General features: G+C 40.6%; 1 protein-coding gene across 1 annotated transcript in view; it reads right to left on the bottom strand.

Moving 5' to 3' along the window:
* The window catches only part of LOC125895868 (cadherin-2-like), a 398,602-nt gene that overhangs the window by 106,285 nt on the left and 270,468 nt on the right, over positions 1–21,849 (bottom strand). Inside the window, exon 11 of the mRNA XM_049588038.1 lies at positions 17,433–17,575. Coding sequence (XP_049443995.1) covers positions 17,433–17,575 — 143 coding nt within the window. The remainder of the gene's footprint in view (positions 1–17,432; positions 17,576–21,849) is intronic.

Here is a 21,849-nt window from a genome sequence, read left to right as displayed (position 1 = left end):
AAAAGACAAATCTTGATCAAATGTTACTCCGAGGTTTCTTACGGTAGGTGCAGAGGCCAGAGCAAGGCCATCTAGAGAAACTATGTCATCAGATAAAGAGTCTCTGAGTTGTTTGGGGCCAAGAACAATAACTTCAGTTTTGTCTGAATTTAACATCAGGAAATTGGTGCTCATCCAAGTTTTTATGTCTTTAAGGCAGTTATGGAGTTTAGTTAATTGATTGCTTTCTTCTGGCTTCATCGATAAATACAACTGAGTATCATCCACATAACAATGGAAATTTATAGAGTGATTTCTAATGATGTTACCCAAAGGAAGCATGTATAGAGTAAATAGGATTGGTCCGAGCACAGAACCTTGCGGAACTCCAAAACAAACTTTAGTACGTAAGGATGATTCATTGCGAACGTCAACAGATTGAAAACGATCAGATAGATAAGATTTAAACCAGCTTAGTGCAGAACCTTTTAGGCCAATTAAATGATCCAGTCTCTGCAGTAGAATTTGATGGTCAATTGTGTCAAACGCCGCACTAAGATCTAATAAAACAAGTACAGAGACGAGTCCTTTGTCTGAAGCAATCAGAAGGTCATTTGTAATTTTAACTAGAGCTGTCTCAGTGCTATGATGCACTCTAAATCCTGACTGAAATTCCTCAAATAAATTATTATCCTGGAGAAAATCACACAGCTGGTCTGCGACTACTTTCTCAAGGATCTTTGACATAAAGGGAAGATTAGATATTGGTCTATAATTGGCTAACACCTCTGGATCCAGGGTGGGCTTTTTTAGTAGAGGTTTAATTACAGCTACCTTAAAAGACTGTGGTACATAGCCTGTTAATAAGGATATATTGATCATATCTAATATATGAGTGTTAACTAAAGGAAAAACCTCCTTAAGTAGCCTAGTTGGGATGGGGTCTAAGAGACACGTTGATGATTTAGATGAAGAAATCACTGCGGTCAATTCTTAAAGAGAAATTGGGGAGAAGCAATCTAAATATATATTAGGTTTTACAGCTGTGTTTGAGGTTAGATAGGTACAATCTGAGGGCAGGAGGTCATGAATTTTGCCTCTAATAGTTAGAATTTTGTCATTAAAAAAGCTCATAAAATCATTACTGCTAAGGGCTAAAGGAATACAAGGCTCAATAGAGCTTTGACTCTCAGTCAGCCTGGCTACAGTGCTGAGAAGAAACCTGGGGTTGTTCTTATTGTCTTCTATTAGAGCTGAGTAATAGTTTGCTCTGGCATTGCAGAGGCCCCTCTTGTAAGTTTTGAGACTGTCTGTCCAGATTAAACAAGATTCTTCCAGTTTGGTTAATCGCCAATTCCTTTCAAATTTTCGCGATATTTGTTTTAACTTACGGGTTTGAGAGTTATACCAAGGAGCGAACTTTCTTTGCTTTTTTAACTTCTTTTTAAGAGGAGCTACAGAGTCGAGTGTTGTTCGCAGCGAGCCTACGGTGCTATCAACAAAATGATCAATTCGGGAGAGGTTAAAGTCGGCACGCGAAACCTCTGTTACTGAAGGTATTGGTATTGAATTTAACGACGAAGTAATCTTTTCCTTAAATTTTGCGACAGCACTATCTGATAAACATCTAGTATAGTAACTGTTGCTGAGTAGCATGTAATCGAGTAAAAAGAAATCAAAAGTAATCAAATAATGATCCGATAGCGAGGGATTCTGTGGAAAGACTTTTAGGTTATCAATTTCAATTCCATACATCAGAACTAGATTGAGGGTATGGTTAAAACAATGAGTAGGTTCATGTACACCCTGACTGAAGCCAATGGAGTCTAATAATGAGATAAACGCGGTAGCCAGGGAGTCATTATCAACGTCGACATGAATGTTAAAATCGCCTACAATAATAACTTTATCTGATTTAAGAACTAGACTGGATAAAAACTCTGAGAATTCAGATACAAATTCAGAATACGGGCCAGGAGCACGGTACACTATAACAAATAAAAGTGGCTGCAAGGTTTTCCAGGTCGGATGTAAAAGACTGAGAACGAGGCTTTCAAATGAATTATAATCTAGTTTAGGTTTAGGGCTGATTAACAGACTAGAGTTAAAAATGGCTGCAACTCCCCCTCCTCGGCCGCTGCCTCGAGGAATGTGGGTATTATGATCCTATTGTAATTGTGCTGTTTATTATTATTTATTATTATTATTTTATTATTATTAGGGCCTGAGCAATGACGAAGTCGTCTGTGAGGACCCTATTGTAATCGCGCTGTTTATTATTATTATCATTATTATTATTATTATTATTATTATTAGGGCCCGAGCACCGACCGAAGGCTGGGCAAAGGCCTTATTGAAACTGCTCGGTTTATTAGGGCCCGAGTGACGACGAAGTCATCCGTGAGGACCCTATTGTAATCGCACTGTTTATTATTATTGATTATTATTATTATTATTAGGGCCCGAGCGACGACGAAGTTGTCTGTGAGGACCCTATTGTAATTGCGCTGTTTATAATTATTTATTATTATTACTTTTATTATTATTAGGGCCTGAGCAATGACGAAGTTGTCCGTGAGGACCCTATTGTAGTCGTACTGTTTATTATTATTATGAGGACCCGAGCGATGATGAAGTCATCCACATAGGACCCTATTGTAATCGGGCTGTTTATTATTAGGGCCCGAGCGACGATGAAGTCGTCCGTGAGGACCCTATTGTAATCACGCTGTTTATTATTAGGGGCCAAGCGACGACGACGTCATCTGTGTAGGACCCTATTGTAATCGCGCTGTTTATTATTATTATTATTATTCCAACATTTCGTGTCCCAATTTCGCCCCTTTCCCAAATTTGAAAATGCTTCCAACTTTCCACATTCGTCTGGCCACATCCGAAATTCGATATTTTTGGGCGGTTGCACATGGTCAGCGCGAAATACCGAAATAGCGCCCCCTACAAATTTTCAAAATACCCTCCCCATTGGGGTTAGTTTATCGTAGGCAAATCAAATTTGGTACACACATGTATCATACCCAGACGCACAAAAAAGTCTCTAAACGTCATGGTAAAATCCCAACAGGAAGTTGGCCATTTTGTTTTGAATTTTTCGTTATGACGATTTCCACAACTTAAATTTGAACGAACTTGTCCTAGGGATTTGCCCAATCGACTTCAAATTGGCTACAGATCATCCAGAGACCATGTTTGATTTTCTCACCATTGAATTTCGAACAGCTCTCACGCCCACATACTTGATCGTAGCAGCTTCAAACTTGCTGGACATGATAATGGCTCCGCCCTGAATTCCCAGATATGTTAATATCCCACCTTACTCATAGTGCTCCCCGGTGGAAACAGGAAGTGACCAGTTTTTACTTTAACATGTACTGATGCCACAAACTTGACCCCATCAACTTCATTCCACTTCTAATGTATGCAGAACAAGTTGGTGAAGCTACCTTATGAATGCTGTGAAGCTACATCTAATGGTGTCTGTGTGGCGGCATGGTGACTATCGATCCCTCGCCACCAAATACATTTTGCTTTTTGATGGCTTCAGCAACCTTATATCCTTATGAAAATTGATAAACAGGTGAAGAATGGCAAGCTCTTACATCTGATAGGGGCGTCGCCAATGGGGGCACAAAATGCCTCTATAGCGCCCCCTTGAAATTTCAAAAACCCCTCCCCTTAGGGTTGTTTTTGGAGTAGAAAGATGACAATTGGTATACATGTGTATGTTGTCCAGACGCACATAAAAGTCTCTGGCACCAATGGTCTACTCTAAGCAGGAAGTCAGCCATTTTGATTTTGACTTGTCATTTTGGCGTGATTTCCACATGTTGTATTTTAACGAACTAGTCCTAGGGATTTCATCCAATTGACTTCAAATTTTTTACAGATCATCCAGAGACCATGTTGCTCAAAAGTTATTAATGCTCTGCATGTCTATAGGTCAAAGGGCATGGCTGCTATGGCGCTGCCATTTCTGATCCATCGCCATGCATATTCAAGCAGCTCTCTCTCCCACATAATTCATCCAAACTGCTTCAAAATTTCTGTGCATGATAAGATCCCCGCCCTCAACGCTTCCATATGCTCGTAGGCCTTGCTCATGGTGCCCCCTTGTGGAAACAGGAAATGCCATCTTTTACACTGACAAACATCAACCTCAAGCTCCTGACCTGATCAACTCCATTTTTTGGGCGGTTGCACATGGTCACTTCCTGTAGGTCAAAGGGCGTGGCTGCTTTGGCGCTGGACATGATGCTGGACATGATGATGGCTCTGCCCCGAACGACCAGATATATTAATATCCCACCTTACTCATAGCGCTCCCCGGTGGTAGCAGGAAGTGACCAGTTTTTACTTTAACATGTACTTGTGACACAAACTTGACCACATCAACTTCATTCCACTTCTAATGCATGCAGAACAAGTTGGTGAAGCTACCTTATGAATGCTGTGAAGATATGTCTAATGGTATCCATGTGGTGGCGTGGCAACTATCGATCTCTCGCCAGCAAATACATTTGAATTTTTGATGGCTTCGATCTCATATCCTCATGAAAATTGACACACAGGTCAAGAATGGCGAGCTCTTGCATCTGATAGGGGCGCTGCCCATGGGGGGGACAAATGCGTCTATAGCGCCCCCTTGAAATTTTCAAAAACCACTCCCCTTAGGGTTTTTTTTGGAGTAGGAAGATGAAAATTGGTACATATGTGTGTGTCACCCAGATGCACAAAAAGTCTCTGCCACCAATGGTCTACCCCAAACAATTTAAACAGTTCATTTTGGTGGCGATTTTGTGATTTTGACACCTTGTATTTTGACAAACTCCTCCTACAGATTTTGTCCAATCAACTTCAGATTTAGTACAGATCACCCTGAGACCATGCTGACCAAAAGTTATTAAAAGCTTTTCTGTATGTCAAGGGGCGTGGCCGCTATGGTGCCGCCCTCTCCATCAAATACGTTTGGCTTTTTGATGGCTTCAGTGGCCAATGGAGTAGGAAGATGAAAATGTGTACATATGTCTAAGTTGCCCAGACGCACAAAAAAGTCCACCAGTGGTCTACTCCAAACATGTTCATTTACTCAACAGGATGTTAGCAGACTAGATGTGTGGTAATCAGCATCTGTTGGTGGTAAAAGCTACTCAAGCTGAAATAGCGACTGAGAAAACTTTTACTTTGTTTAATATGTGGAATAAAACCAAAGTGAGGAGCAATCATAGGTCTGTTTTTAAATTTCATTTTCACCCAATTATTAAAAACACTGGACAACATTTAATGACTTTCTCAAAGGCTAATATGGAAAGAAAGTGATGTTACATTTAAAGGGATAGTTCGACATTTTGGCATTTTGTCAAATAATCTCTATAGTCATATGAGTAGGTACATTACCTTTAATTGTCAGTGCCTGCTGTTTTGAGATCAGTGGGACAGAGCTGCCCGCTGAAATGGAGGTGAACGATACAGCCCCCTCTCTCCCTCAAAACTAATCAAATACACCATCAAATGACTCCAAAACACTCTCGTGGAAAACACATGGCTTGGGCATTCCCCACGCTATGAAATAATAATGTGTAATTAAGTAACATTACGACACATGAAGCAAATACTCGGAACTACTTTCTTGAGTAAACCACTGGGCGGAGTGACAGTGCGTACCTGAGATAATGCCGTAGTTATTGCTTGCAGCCTTGCATTTGCGGTATCGTCAGCTGGACGCAGCAGAAAGTTTGAGAAAAGTTTACAGAGTGATGTTGTAAATCATGGTTTACACATGTATTGTAAAAGGTTGCGGTAACAAGCCGAAGACATGGAGCAGAGTGACATTTCACGAAATGAAAAACACAGATAGGATGAAACAATGGCTATTTGTGCTGGACATCGATCCCAACACGCCTGTGGAAACGGTCCAGAAAATGTTTGCTTACGCCTGCCATTTTTTACCGGAGGACTACACTAAAAGGATAGAGCGCAGAAGCTCAGGAATGGTTCAAACACTTTTCTTGAAAGATACTGTCATACCATCTGTCGGCATCACAAAACGAGCAGACGTAGTGAGTGATCATTGTGTATTTTGCTCAGCAATCCCTCTCCTGTAAGGTTACATCTATGTTGAGTAACATTAGCCTACAACCCAAGCATGGTAAATAAGGTTAAAATGCAAATGTTGTTGTGGTTATGTTATGGATAAGTGCTTGCCCAGAGCATATAGTGAAGTGACTGGCATAACTTCTCATTGTTGGGAATAAACAGACTGCTAGGGAACATTTTATGTTGTTGCTCCCTCAGGAGTTGTGGTGATTTATGAATGTGGAGTTAGCATGTTCCGGTGATTATTTTGAGGCGTACTCTCATCCCATCCCACCATCAGCATACCGTATTTCCTCAATTTAAAACCGGGCCCCTATTAAACAGCCGGCCTCTTTTAGTAACCGGGTCTAAAAAAAAATGTAATATAGAGCGCTAGACCCGGATTACACACACATAGACAGACACAGAGACACACACCCACACACACTTAACCCCTCATCCTGGCACATGCGCAGTTGCGCACTCTCAGTTGATTGTAAACAGATAAGATGGCGACAAGACGCAAATTCAAGAGATGGTTCGCCCAGTGCGTAAAAGTAGCTAGGACCGCCTCTGGCACTGATATTTTTACCGTAACCATCTTTATCTATGGAAGCCCATTTTTGCCAGTGATGGAAAAAAAATCGCCATTCCTAATCAAAATTGTGAGATAAAAAGTCATAATTATGAATGTAGCCTAGTTTTAAAATTAATTTGTGGCATGTTGTCTTGTAAGGTTTGTGGCATCACGGTGGCTGCAGATGGGACAGAGGATGAGATGATTCACTGTTTCAAGGCAGGACAACTAATACACTGTGGTGTAGTAAATAGTAAATAGTAAATAGTGTTGATTTACAAAAACACCAAAACTATTTTTACTGTTAAAGTAAAGTTTGTTACTGAAAATAATACAGTACTTTATTTGTAATACTACAAAAAACTGTAAAGACAAGTTTACATAAATATTTCTGCTGTTTAAATTAAAAAAAAATACAGTATTTGTATTTTCAAATTTGGCTGTGATTTTTTTTTTCTTTCTTTTATTAAAAGCCTCCTTCAAATAGTAGCCTGCCCCTATTTGTAGCCTGGTCCCAAACTAATTTTTTGTTAACAGTAGCCCCAGCTACTATTTGAGGAAATACGGTATATATGTAACATACAGTCACTGGCCACTTTGTGTACACCTGTGTAATGTAATGCAATCCAGTAGAAGGACTATACCATGATTTCTTCCCTGAAGCATAGAAATTTTCAGGTCAAGAATGGCGAGCTCTTACATCTGATAGGGGCGTCGCCCATGGGGGGGACAAAATGCCTCTATAGCGCCCCCTTGAATTTTCAAAAACCCCTTCCCATAGGCTTTTTTTCTGGAGAAGGAAGATGAAACGTCACACCATGTCAGGGTTAACATACTCTGAGTTTTCATATACCCGCTTCAGTGATGCATGCTGCTGGCGAGGGCCCGATCACAGATGCTTGCAGCTTTAATTATATTTGTATTCATACGTGATACACAAAAATGTGTGTAAGGTAACACAAAGAGATTATTTTAAAAATCTGACACTGCACAAAAAAATAAAAATGCATCTGGATCAAAGTTGCTGTTAATCATTGACATATACCAGACCGTGATAAAATCCACTTTGCATTTAGTATTTTTTTTCTAATTCACTTATTGTGTTTTTTTTCTTATTAAAATGCCACTGGCATTTTGGAAAAAAAAAGACATTTAATGAGTCCTGAAAATGATAATGGAAATGTTTTTTGTTTTGTTTTGTTTTGTTTTGTTTTTAAACAATATATTCTCTTAATATTTATAGTCATGTTCATATGTAATACACAAAAATGTGCATAATGGTATGATACTGTGTTCTGATTTGCAGATGCACTAAGTGTTAAAAAAGAAATTTTGTTTGTGAGCTGTTATTAAAGATTTACATCTTCAGTAGGAACCAAAGGCCTTTGGGATGAGAGCCACAGACAGCACTGAGAGACACATTAATTTGCCCAAAATTGGATTAGCTGACAACAAGAAACAGCCTTATGTTTTAAATCAATATAAAGTACTCTACGTATGCTCAGAAATAGTAGGTGACCAGTGCACATATGGTGACTGCTGAAATACTGCAGACATGTAACCTCTTGCACAAGCTTGCGTGTGTTAATCCTTGCGTCTGAGTGTGTGTTTTTTCCTTATCAGTGAGCTCCTTACAGTGCGTGTATGCTTGACAAGGGCAGAAAATGTATGAAGACAAGTCAGATTACGGGGAGCTTGGAGCATGGTGGGGTCTCTGTATGGAGACGTTGCAACCAGCTACCAGTCCATGCTCCATATCTGGTCCGGGCGGGGACTTAAACTGGCGACCCTCTGGTTCCCAAGCCAAGTCCTTGTTGGGATTCACAGGACCACAGATGATTTATCATTTGGTAAAATCCTCACTGGACAATTTAAAGGCTTTTTCCTCTGTCTGCTCCTTGTCTTCAAACAAAGAGGGCTATGCGACACCCATCTCCACAGGAGATCTCACCTCACACCTCAGTGAGACTCAAGTCCCAAAACATGATTGGACAAGACCTTTTACAGTGACATGTGACTCTGTGATGTCACAGGCATCTGTACAAGATCTGCTCCCTTCGACAGAACTTTCTCTTCTTGCTCCAGCGGCTGTAGCAGCTGCACCCCTCTTTTCAGCTGGGCCTGGGACAGCAGAGGAGAGGCCCAAACCCCTGCTCCATAGCCCAAACCACTAAAGGGAGGGCAACTGATCACAGACTCTGTTGCAAACACAAGGCCATTGCAACTAGCTTTCCAGCAACAAGGAACAATCAATCAATTCAATCAATCAATTTTATTTATAAAGCCCAATATCACAAATCACAATTTGCCTCACAGGGCTTTACAGCATACGACATCCCTCTGTCCTTAAGACCCTCACAGCGGATAAGGAAAAACTCCCCCAAAAAAAACCTTTAACGGGGAAAAAAAAAATGGTAGAAACCTCAGGAAGAGCAACTGAGGAGGGATCCCTCTTCCAGGACGGACAGACGTGCAATAGATGTCGTACAGAACAGATCAGCATAATAAATTAACAGTAATCCACATGACACAATGAGACAGAGAGAGAGAGAGAGAGAGAGAGAGAGAGAGAGAGAGAGATGCAGGTAATGACAGTAGCTTACGACAACATTAATGAAAGTAATAATATTATAGTTATAGTTCTGGTTACTGCGGTACAATATGTTGAAAGTATGTATTAATACCTGGCAGTATACATGTGTGACAATAATCATATGTGTATAATAACAGAAGAAGTATGACTAATGACTAATGATGGCAGCAGCAGCAGGAGGCATCTGGCGGGACCACGGCAGCAGCACAACCACACACGCCACGCTGTCCAGGCACCGCTGGTATGAGTTAATCTGAGAGACAGTGGAGCACAAAGGCTCCGGAGAAGAAGCCGAGTTAGTGACATCCAGAATGGCCGGGTTAGCTAGATGCAGTAATAGGATACGAGAGAGAGAGAGAGAAGGAGAGAAGGGGCCTGGTGTATAATAGAGGGGTCCTCCGGCAGACTAGGCCTAAGTCAGCCTAACTAAGGGCTGGTACAGGACAAGCCTGAGCCAGCCCTAACTATAAGCTTTATCAAAGAGGAAAGTCTTAAGTCTAGTCTTAAATGTGGAGACGGTGTCTGCCTCCCGGACCGTAACAGGAAGATGATTCCACAGGAGAGGAGCCTGATAGCCAAAGGCTCTGGCTCCTGATCTACTTTTGGAGACTTTAGGGACCACGAGTAACCCTGCGTTCTCAGAGCGCAGAGTTCTGGTGGGATAATAAGGCACTATGAGCTCTCTAAGATATGACGGAGCTTGACCATTTAGAGCTTTATAAGTTAACAGTAGGATTTTAAATTCAATTCTGGATTTTACAGGGAGCCAGTGCAGAGAAGCTAAAACAGGAGAGATATGATCGCGTTTCTTAGTTCCTGTTAGTACACGTGCTGCTGCATTCTGAATTAGCTGGAGAGTTTTTAAGGACTTACTAGAGCTACCTGATAATAGAGAGTTACAGTAATCCAGCCTTGAGGTAACAAAAGTGTGGACCAATTTTTCTGCATCTTTTCGGGTCAGGATAGGCCTAATTTTCGCAATATTACGCAGATGAAAAAATGCAGTGCGTGAGGTTTGTTTTAAATGATAATTAAAAGACAAATCTTGATCAAATATTACTCCGAGGTTTCTTACGGTAGTGGCAGGGGCCAGAGCAATGCCATCTAGTTGATTATTCAAACAATAACTTCAGTTTTGTCTGAATTTAACATCAGGAAATTGGTGCTCATCCAAGTTTTTATGTCTTTAAGGCAATTATGGAGTTTAGTTAATTGATTGCTTTCTTCTGGCTTCATTGATAAATACAACTGAGTATCATCCGCATAGCAATGGAAATTTATAGAGTGATTTCTAATGATGTTACCTAAAGGAAGCATATATAGAGTAAACAGGATTGGTCCGAGCACAGAACCTTGCGGAACTCCAAAACAAACTTTAGTATGTAAGGATGGTTCATTGCGAACGTCAACAAATTGAAAATGATCAGATAAATAAGATTTAAACCAGCTTAGTGCTGAACCTTTTAAGCCAATTAAGTGATCCAGTCTCTGCAGTAGAATTTGATGGTCAATTGTGTCAAACGCCGCACTAAGATCTAATAAAACAAGTACAGAGACGAGTCCTTTGTCAGAAGCAATCAGAAGGTCATTTGTAATTTTAACTAGAGCTGTCTCAGTGCTATGATGCACTCTAAATCCTGACTGAAATTCCTCAAATAAATTATTATCCTGGAGAAAATCACACAGCTGGTCTGCGACTACTTTCTCAAGGATCTTTGACATAAAGGGAAGATTAGATATTGGTCTATAATTGGCTAACACCTCTGGGTCCAGGGTGGGCTTTTTTAGTAGAGGTTTAATTACAGCTATCTTAAAACTAAGTGAGTTAGCACCCAGCATCTAACTCTGCAAGGACCCCGAGCGACCAGCTTCCTCGGATCAGAACCTTTGGAACAAAGGACACAACAAAGACTGCAGCTGAAACCACACCTTCCCAGCCTTCTTCTGCCGGCTAACAAAGCAGTACACCACCAAGTGACTCTTTCTCCCATCCACTCAAGGATCGGTAATGTAACAACTGGGCATAGCTTATCACAGCTTTACAGGCTAAGCAAGACTGTTTGACTTGTTGTATGTGATTTGATGCTGTTCATTGAGTTATTGTTGTAATAGATTTCAGTTCGGTCATTGATTAGTTGGCTTCGCCAAAGCTAAGTGTTTAGTTTGCTAATACTGTTCACAAACAGATTCTTGCACACAACTAAACCATCTCTGCACTAATCCAGACCATTTGCAACACATGTCACATTGACATAGACTCATTAACAAACAGGCTTTCAACAGAGCTACACCCAAACAGGCATCTCAAAGTTCCCGCTTCTTTTCCTTTTTCTTTGTCCTGACCACACGGTCAGACAAACACCTCCCCCGAAACTGAAGCAGCCTTGATTCGGCCATTTTGGTAGTTCTCTGTTGTCAGCCATTTTGCTTTGTAGGCCAAACGGCTCCTTGACCACCACACCCACATTTGTTTTTCTGTTCTTTCTTTCTTTCTTTCTTTCTTTCTTTCTTTCACACACACACACACATATACAAACCAAGTTTGTATATAGTTAGTTAGAATTTGTGTGTTTTGGTTTGCTTTGCTAATTCGTGAATAAATAATTAATTCTTTGGAATCATGCCTGTTGTCTGTTTAATGTTGCACAAGGGTGAATGAATAGTCAACCTCTGCTGCGTCAAGAACTTCGAAATCCTTCAGGCGTTACTGTTAATTTTGGTTGTTGTCATTAATTTAATTATTAATCATACTCCAAATTAATAGTTTAGCGTATTTTATGAGACTGATATCTTTAACTGGCTATCATTTTTCCCTTTACGGGAATGGTGCCCCACGAGGTGATTTAATGTTAATTAAGTCACATTATTTAACATAATTATGGATTATTAATAATAATAATTATTAATTATTTCCGATAGCCAATTAAATCCCAACATATTTGGTGCCTCCGTGTGAAACCTAGTGTGATGACCCCAACATTTATGGTGCCACCGAGTGAGGTAAAAATATGTTGACCCCAACATCCCTATGGACTCAGCTACAAGACAAGAGCAAGACTTTGGGAATAATGCAATGATTCACAGAAAAAACATCTCCATTAGAAATCAATGGGAGTACTGTGTCCAAGAGACTGTCTATGTTATCCTACTAGCCTCCATGATCAGGACATTTGATCTTTGGAATGAAGAACTGAAACTTAATAAAGGTGGACAGAACAACCTGTTGTCTGCAGGATAAAGTCTTCCTCTTCTCATTATGTGGCATAAAAGCCTAACTTCAGGATGCAGTTCCGAAAATGAAGCCTAAATTTGCTACATTCAACCTCAACCACGAGACAAAAAACAAACCAAACAAATAAACAAACAAACAAACAAACAAACAAACAAACAAAATCTATTCCTCCCATCAGATCAACAGATCACAACAGGTTAAAGTCAATGGCTCCATCTCTGAGATCAAATATTGCAGCACAGTACTTCCTGAAGTTTCTGTAAGCTCACCCATTCTGTTCACCTTATATGCCAATGACTGCAGAAGCGAAAAGTAGAACACACAAATTGTTAAATTCTCTGATGACAATCATCCTTAGCCTGCTGCACAGCAATAAACCCTCTTCAGATTACCATGACCAGATTGCAACATTTAAATCGTGGTGAGACAGTCACCATCTCATACTTAACACTATAAAAACTAAGGAAATGATCTTTGACCCCAGAGAGATTGGAGCCCATGACCCAGTAAAAGTTGACAACCAGGTAATCGAACAAACAGTCTTATAAATACCTTGGACTAATACTAGATTACAACCTTAAATGGACAGACCATGTTGATTTTTTATGTTGTAAACTGGCCCAAAGACTGCACTTTCTATGCAGACTAAGATTGTTTGGTGTGAACAAAAAGATCATGCTCACCTTTTACAATTCTGTGCTTAAACAGCATCATTAGATATGGCTTGGCATCCTGGCATGGCTCACTGACAGTCCAGTTGAAAAACAAGATAACTCACTTGAGCAAAATTGCTGTGAATATAATGGGCGAGCAAAATAACCTACGCCTACAGACAACATATGAGACAGCTGTACTCAGACAGGCCAATAACATCCTTAAGGACCCAACTCACATACTGTTCAGCGAATATGAACTTTTACTGTCAGGGAAGAGGTACAGAGCCAGCAAATATAAAAGAACCACATCAATCACACTACTAAATAAGCAACAACCCAGGATACAGCTACTAGCTGGGGAATGGGCTTTCCTCATGTACTGCCTACCTGTGTCCATGGATTTTTTTTAAATTTATTTTATACTCAATTGTATTTTTCATTTTTCATATTTTCTTACCTCCAAGTAGTGTGTGCAATGTACAATGTATGTGCAACTTGATTTTCATCGTACCAAGTTTGAAAAACTTTTTGCATATAACACATCTCTCCTCTGCTCTGAGCATCGCAGCCAGAAACAGAACATGAGTGCTGTTGGATCCTCTATTCTGATCTGTGTGATGTTAACATGAGAGAAATTCTGTAAATTATTTCTAAAAAGTAGATGTTACCAATTATTTTTGAAATTTTGGAATGCAACCTAAGGGCGGCATGGTGGTGTGGTGGTTAGCACTCTCGCCTCACAGCAAGAGGGTTGCCGGTTCGATCCCGGGCGTGGGAGCCCTTCTGTGCGGAGTTTGCATGTTCTCCCCGTGTCAGCGTGGGTTCTCTCCGGGTTCCTCCCACAGTCCAAAGACATGCAGATTTGGGGACTAGGTTAATTGGAGACTCTAAATTGTCCGTAGGTGTGAATGTGAGCGTGAATGGTTGTTTGTCTCTATGTGTCAGCCCTGCGATAGTCTGGCGACCTGTCCAGGGTGTACCCTGCCTCTCGCCCGATGTAGCTGGGATAGGCTCCAGCCCCCCCGCGACCCTCAAGAGGATGAAGATGAAGGAATGCAACCTAAGAAAAAAGAACCATAAAATCCTACTTCACATATCTTTTTGAAGACTATATAACGATATAACCAAATCAAGTGAGCATCCATTTTTCCAAGTGATGTGTTTGTGTCTGGACCAGCAGTTGTTCTGACCAGTCAGCGTCCTCCGAGGAGCTACTGGTGGCTATGTACACAAGTGGTTTAGGTGTATGTGACAACACGGAGAGGCAGCTGTTTAAAACAACAATGGCAGCTCCTAAAGGACTAAGCATAGATGCTGCAAAAGCATCAGTTATGTCAGAGCTGGATAGTATTTCTTCACTGAAAGAAGAGTAAAGAGGCACTGAGGCCTTTTCTCAGTGATAGACTGAAGGTTTATCCAATCACCTGCTAGTATTTTTTCAGTGCTTGCCCTTTTCCTACAATTTCCAATGATTCTCAGATGGTTCTGTGAAACAGAACAGCTGCATAATATAAAAGGATGTATATTACAATCATATTTTGTTCATTTATAATAATTTTAATAATTATTTTGATGACTTTACAAAAACTATTATGGTCTCTAATAAGAAACACTACACTTACAGGAACCGTGCCATCATCAATTACTGATCGATCACACTAGAAAATATCATGGATAGTTCGGGTGGGCAGGACAAAAGTGCCAAAGTAGTTCCAAGGAGTTATTAATATCTTACAGAAACAATGTGTGAGATAGTCCACCTTCACCTTCTCTCCCCCTCTCCCTGTCTCTCTCTAAACACACACAAACACACACAGATGCACTCCATGGAGAGTGCTGTGAAGCTCATCTCAGTACTGACAGTTATGCTACTATAAAGTTTGATGTTTGTGGATCAGGTGGTTAATCAATACATATTTTTAGCATCCCATGTATCTTTTTGTGGGATTTTATATCCACTCCTGATGCTCCTAAATATGATAGTTTATTTGGCATTCACCCTCTGCAGAAGAAGGTTACATCCACTTCAAAACATACGTTTTCTTTTGTTTTTGTTTTTTTTTCTTTTCTTTTTTAAGTTTGGAGTCCAAAGCTCCACCCTCTTGGTTTGGCCATTCTTGAATTAATTCTCTTAGCTTCTTCTTCTTTGGATTCTGTGTGTGCACATATCCCTGCAGTCCTTTAACAGTGACTGGTGGAGTGTTTACTTAACTGGCATGCGCGTTAATGTGGATTGTAAAGTCTCTTTTTGAGTTGAGTGTGAGGCTGTCTCATGATCATTGGATGGTTACTGCCCAATGCAGTCAGAAAACCAGCAGCATTCAAACTCATTTATGCACAGAGGAGGAGCACTGCCATGAAAATATAAATTATATATATATATATATATATATATATAGCCTATATATATATATATATATATATATATATATATATATATATATATATATATATATATATATATATTTTTTTTTTTCGGACCCTTATGTTTTTCTCCAAAATGAGGACAGCACGTCATTAACAAAACAGATCTGTAAATGACAGCAGAAAAAAAAACTCAAACTCATGCAATTTCATTTCCAATGAAATGGAAAACTTATTGGACTGATTGGGAATACTTTAAACTAGGGCTGTCAAACAAAAAATTTTAAAAACGTGATCAGTTACTGAACCTTAATAGTTAATCATGATTAATCACATCTTTTTTTAATGGCATGTTTAAAAATTCCATTATTTTGCATGTCAAAACAGTTTTGTGTTCCATATTAATGAAGTAGGGCAGTTCTTACCAGAGTGTCTTGAGTGGGAATCAAATACATGCAAAGAAATTTACTTAATAATCTTGAATTTAAGTCAGTGCTGCACTGCTACAACAGTGTAATCTGAAACCATGACTTAGAGATAGGTGACAACTTCAAAGGGCTTATTCTGTGGAGTTTTCTCTACTAACATGAAGCCAGGATAAATCACAAACAGGACTTTAAATGCAGATCTGCAGTTAGTTTCCACCCATTTAGCACTCATTTAGTTACTCTCTTAGATTTAGTTTCATTCACAGGTCTGTGGCCATTTGCTCACTCCAAAATAGTACTTTGTCAGCTTAGGCGAGTGGTTGCCCACTGACATCAGTCTGATTAGCTGCAGACTGCTGTGCTGTATTGGTGATAGTTCAAACTCCAAAGCTCAGTTCAGACCAAAGATTCACAGCGAGACACGCTGAAACAGACAAGCACTTGCAATGTGCCGTTGTGCTTTTTCTAAAAACCTGCCGGTTCCTACCAGTGCAACTAGATGAGATCTAGTATTTTCTCAATGGTCTCTCTGTACTTCTGCTCTGATTTCCAGCTTTTCAGACTTATTTTGTGGCTGAACATATATATGTGCACATAAGGCGAGCAGCAGCAGCGACCAACTGTCCGACACCAGCACACCGTAAAGACAGAAACAGAGGCCCCAGCGGGGACAGAGCACCTGCCTCAGCAATCGAACACATCGTTTGTGGTCATTCTGACTTAACCAACGGACTTCACCACAAGCTGATTGGCTGTAGAAACAGGTGATGTCCTTAACATTCTAAAACCAGGAAGGCTGGGCAATATGGACAAAAATTCATATCTCGGTATTTACAAGCTGACTGGTTTTCAGTTGCAAGTCAAAGCCACATTTAAAATATCACAAGCAGTTTTATAAAAACAGACTGTGATCAAAATAAAATGTAAAGACAGGGATTTGTGAAAGGCGCTATATAAATAAAGTTTGATTGATTGATTGATTGATTTTATTCCCCTGGTTGAAAATATGCAGCTGCACAACAGTTACACTTCCAAAACACTAGTTGGCGGGGGAAGTACTGTAAAGCTTAGCTGATTCAAAACATACCTAAAACATACATTCAGCATGGCTTAATAGCGCCAATTTCAAATTCAAGTACACAAATCAGCTTCATTATAACTCACAGCATTTACAGACAAATCATCTGTCATTTGCTGGACCCATTTCCCCACAAATACAACATGCTAATGTTTTTAGCACAAGCTTACGGCCTTTTACATTGTATAAATTAGCCTAGCAGCAAGCAAACTTTTCTCTACTCATATGATGCCAGGGACAACAGCAAAATTTAACAAAGGTAATGTTACAAAATGTAGTTCCATTACAACTCACAGGGTGACAACTGTCTTATACTAAACACATTTCCCAAACAAATATAACATGCAAACTCTATTAGCACAACTATGGAATTTTATATTGTATAAATTAGTCTAGCGAATAGCAGAGAGAGCAGAGTGAGCCCTCGTGTCTCACCATTATCAGAGGCCATGAATGTAACGTTGTAGAGGTTGTTCTTGACGTAGGGAGACTCTCGGTCAAGGATGGCGATGGTGGAAATCCGACCACTAACTGGGTCAATCTCCAGCCAGTTAGCAGGGTCGTACATCTTGGAGTACCTGGATTCAATGAGAGAGAGACAGCATGAGAAACCACCACAAAGAGGCTTCTTTATCTGCCTACCTGGCTATAGGCCAAGCAGCTACTGAGGAGCCTAACCCTAACCGTGGAGGCCGCAGGAATCTCATGAGGCAACAACAATTCCTTCATTTATTCTCAGCAGAAATTATTCTTCTGTTAACAAATTTAACAGAAAATTACAAAAGACAAATATATATTTTTCAGTGTTAGTGTGTCATATGTTATTTGTTCTAATCTTGTAAACAACCTATAAGCAGAATGAAACTTGGCAAATTCCTGTGACTTGTTGATGAAATGTGTTTATTGTTCTGAATTTTCCAACAGAAATGGTCATGTTTGTAACAGAAGACAGAAGTTGAGAAATATAATGAATGAACAGAAAAATGGCACAGCTTTCAGCAAATGTGAGCAGAGCTGCCAAAAAGCAACCATAAACCACACATGAACAGGGAATATTGTCCATTTGTTACATTTTTAATTGGTGAGCAAAAGAGTTGAAAGGCGCAGTTATGAATACATGTAGGAGTAGCACCAACTATAGAACACAAAGCATCAAAAAAGAAAAATCTGAAACCAGAATGCTCTCCCTGGCTCAAACTACAGTGCACAATACGCTCGCTTTATGTGTGTATGCATGCACGTGCCTGTGTGTGTTTGCATGTTTTTGTGAACACAGTGTGCGTCCACCATTGGCTGTTGCTAGGCTACAAAGACTTCAGCACTACATTTAGAAACAAATAGGTGGATGTAAAAGAAAGAAGTATGGGGGACAGAAAGCAGCAGTGGTGCAGGCACTGTGCGCTCTGCTCTGTTGTTGTTGAGCTGTTGGCTCAGTGCTGCAGGCTCTGCACAGATATACGTGTCTTCCAGACAAGATGTTTGTAGGAAGAAAAATCCAGCTTTTTTCTCAGAATGGCGTTGCAACCGTCACAAACATTCATCCTACTCAGCAAATGAAATGATGATGTTGAACATGGTCACTGAAGGGAAATCTCAACAAAGGAGAAGACAAATCAATTCTACTGCTCACATTCAAATCAGAGATCATCAAATGTGATCATATGTCATTAATGGCTGGAGTAGTTTTTCTTCTGTTGCAAAATTAAGATCAGAGAGTGATGATTAACAGGGTTGCAGGGTCAGTTCAGGCACATTCTGTAGAGAACATTTCCGCAGAACTCTGACTGAAGTAGTTACAGTTGGGAAAAACACTGTAAACCTCCTAAAAATTGATCTAGGCTTCTTTCCCATTGCCAGTAACCCAGAGCCGTGTACACAGCTTTGCAGCAGACAAGTTTGACTTTCTGTGTGTGAATGTTTTTTGGCGTGTCTTGTTTGATGCCACGGACAGGCTTGAAAACAGGTCAGTAACCAGTAGAAAGCAGCTTGGAGGCCTTTAAACGCTACAGTGGTTACTTCTTTTCATGTATCTCTTACATATCCAGTCTCTCTTTCAAACCCGGTGCAGACTAAATTGGATTGATGTTTGAGCGCTGCTTGGACAGAGACGGATGGTATTTTGTGGTGTTGCGTCACTACATCTCGCCGGTCAAGGGGTTAAAATTAGCACATATTATGTTTCACTGATTGGAGCGGAGCTGATATATACCCATAACTACTGAGGAGTCATTTGACTCAGGTGTGAATGTCAATTTTAATCTTTCCCATTACATTAAAAAGCCAGATGTTAGCGGGTGTTAGCAGCTTTTTTTTGTGCTGTGGAAACAGGATTGTCAGATTTACACATTTTCAATATCTGGCTAGAAGGACTCTCAAACCTCCCCTTGAGGTTGCCTCAACAATCAGATTTCATCGTCTTAAATGCTTCTTGGATGCAAAATTTTACACTCAGTTTTTTAGAGATGAGACAGTTATCTGATCTAATCTGCACAAGACCCATGAAATGTCTGTGTAAATAGCAATGGCCAGCTTTTCACTCCATCTTAGAACATGGCTGTCTGAAACAGCTAAAAAACATTCACATTTGGACACGATTGAACAACATTTCAAACAAACTAGTTATTTTCTAGCACAACCTGATAAACCAAGATTTTATCATTTATCCAAGCCACCCACCCACCAACTTGGGGCCGGATCTACTAAGATCCCAATTTGCGTGTACTAAGTTGCCTGCGCAAACCAGAATTTTGCGTGTGGGGCTGAACCATGGTTTGTGGGTGATTTACTAAGAGTGATTGCGTAAATGACAAGAGGTGCAAACGTGTTGGAGAAACCCTATTTAAATGAGGGATTTGCGTGTTTTATGGTTTGCAGCATGGCGAGTTTGGAGAGAAAGCGCAAAGTGAAATTTGACCCTATGGAATTAGAGGTGCTGGTAGAAGAGGCCAATAAACACTTAAATGAGCTACAACAAAGAAACCTGACTGTCTCACAAAGGAACACTATATGGGAAGAAATCTGTGAACCAACAGCCAGGGACCAGAGAGGGAGGAGAGGCAAGTTCCACCTGCGTAAAAGGAAACACAAATAATACACTCAACTGTCACATTTAAGTTTTCTTATATTGGCTATGAATATTCATTTTGTGTAAAATAGGCAATAAAGAACTGTTTAGTTTTGTTTTTTGCCACGGTAAATGTAAGCCACGATAATTTTGCGTGGCTTACATTTATCGTGGCACAAAAGTGATGATTGAAATCACAAAAAGTGATTTCAATCATCTTTTTTTCAATAAATGTTGATTTGCTTAACTTTGCAATGCTCTGCAGTTTATTGGGTCACACTAGCACTCGCATTCTAATCTACAGCATGTTTCAACATGTTTAATCAAGGTTTATTTCTGCATTACATATTATTGAATGAAAATAGAAATAAATGCATATACCAAACAGCTCACAAGAGTGACTTAGAATGAGATTGCTGTGTGTCTGCATCCCCGCAGCATTGAGCTGTTGCTCCATACGGGAGGGGGGCAGGGCGGCGATCTCCTCCGCATGGCATTATGCTCCAGCCCGTGTTGCTTGGCGATGTTATGTAGCATGCAGCAGGTCACTACAATCTGGGCCACTTTTTCTGGCCTGTACAGCAGTGCTCCTCCAGTGCGATCCAAACAACAGAACCTGCTCTTCAAGGTTCCAAAGGTGCGCTCCACAATATTCTGTGTACAGATATGGGCCTCATTGTACCTTATCTCTCCGGCAGTGGTCGGGTTGAGAACAGGTGTCAAGAAGAAGGGGTGTAGGGGGTATGCACTCATTCACCTTAAAGCCCCTACAAGGAACTTTAATTTTGAGTTGATTTTGGCGACCCTGTGGACAAAAGCAGTAGTGTTTTGCCGGAATGAAGCCTACCTTTCCCATGAGCTCTAGCGTGTATTGTCGTAAAGACGCTTACCTGGCTCGCGCATGTGTTTGATTTGGGGATGAATTAAACAACAAGACGGGAAAACTGCTCCCGCTCCTATCGGGGATCCCAGCTCACCTCTGCCGCGCCCCAGCTCCACCTCTCCGACGTAAGCGCCACCGCCACCAGGGTAAACGCAGCGGTTGGCTGGTAAGGCTGAAGGCCTGTTTGGTGAGCACTTCCACGGCTTCTTGGACTGAGTATGGAGCGGTGCCTTGCCTCTTTATTTCTCGGCACTCGCTGGACCCTGTCATTGGCCCGGATGAGGTCTTCCAGCCCTGCAACCCCTGCTCTCCTCGTCCCCTCGTGTGTGTGGCTCCCCGGACAGCTAACGCCGTGGACCCGCCGGCTCCTGTCAGGATTGTAAATGCTAGATCACTAGCTAACAAAACGTTTATCCTGAAGGATTTCCTGACTTCCCAAGGATTGGATTTTCTCTGTGTGACTGAGACATGGCTGACTGTTGGTGAGTCCAGTGCTTTCACAGAACTTTTACCTGATAATTGCTGCTATTTTAACTCCCCGCGGACGTCGGATCGAGGAGGAGGAATAGCGACTATTTATAAGAGTCACTATACATGTAAGCAGCTAGGTAAGATGACGTGTGCCGTCTGAGTGCCGTAAATCGTTTTGTCCTGGAAGCGACCTGGGGCGGACCCGGAGACAATTTCCTAAAGGTATGGATATACACTATATAGAAATAGCTTATCTTCACACTGATGGTCTCATTTGCTGTTGTAGGTCACGCACAGACATTAGCAGAAACGAAAGACTTTTGCATATCCAGTTAAAAGTTCCTTGTAGCGGCTTTAAAAAACATATGAATCAATATGAAACACGCTCTTGTTTTTAATTTAATTATTTTACAAAGGATTTTACAAAGTGACTC

This window comes from Epinephelus fuscoguttatus, linkage group LG10, assembly GCF_011397635.1.
Source record: "Epinephelus fuscoguttatus linkage group LG10, E.fuscoguttatus.final_Chr_v1".
NCBI lineage: Eukaryota > Metazoa > Chordata > Actinopteri > Perciformes > Serranidae > Epinephelus > Epinephelus fuscoguttatus.
The sequence above is the reverse complement of the archived record's forward strand: the minus strand, read 5'-3'. Positions and strand labels throughout refer to the sequence as shown.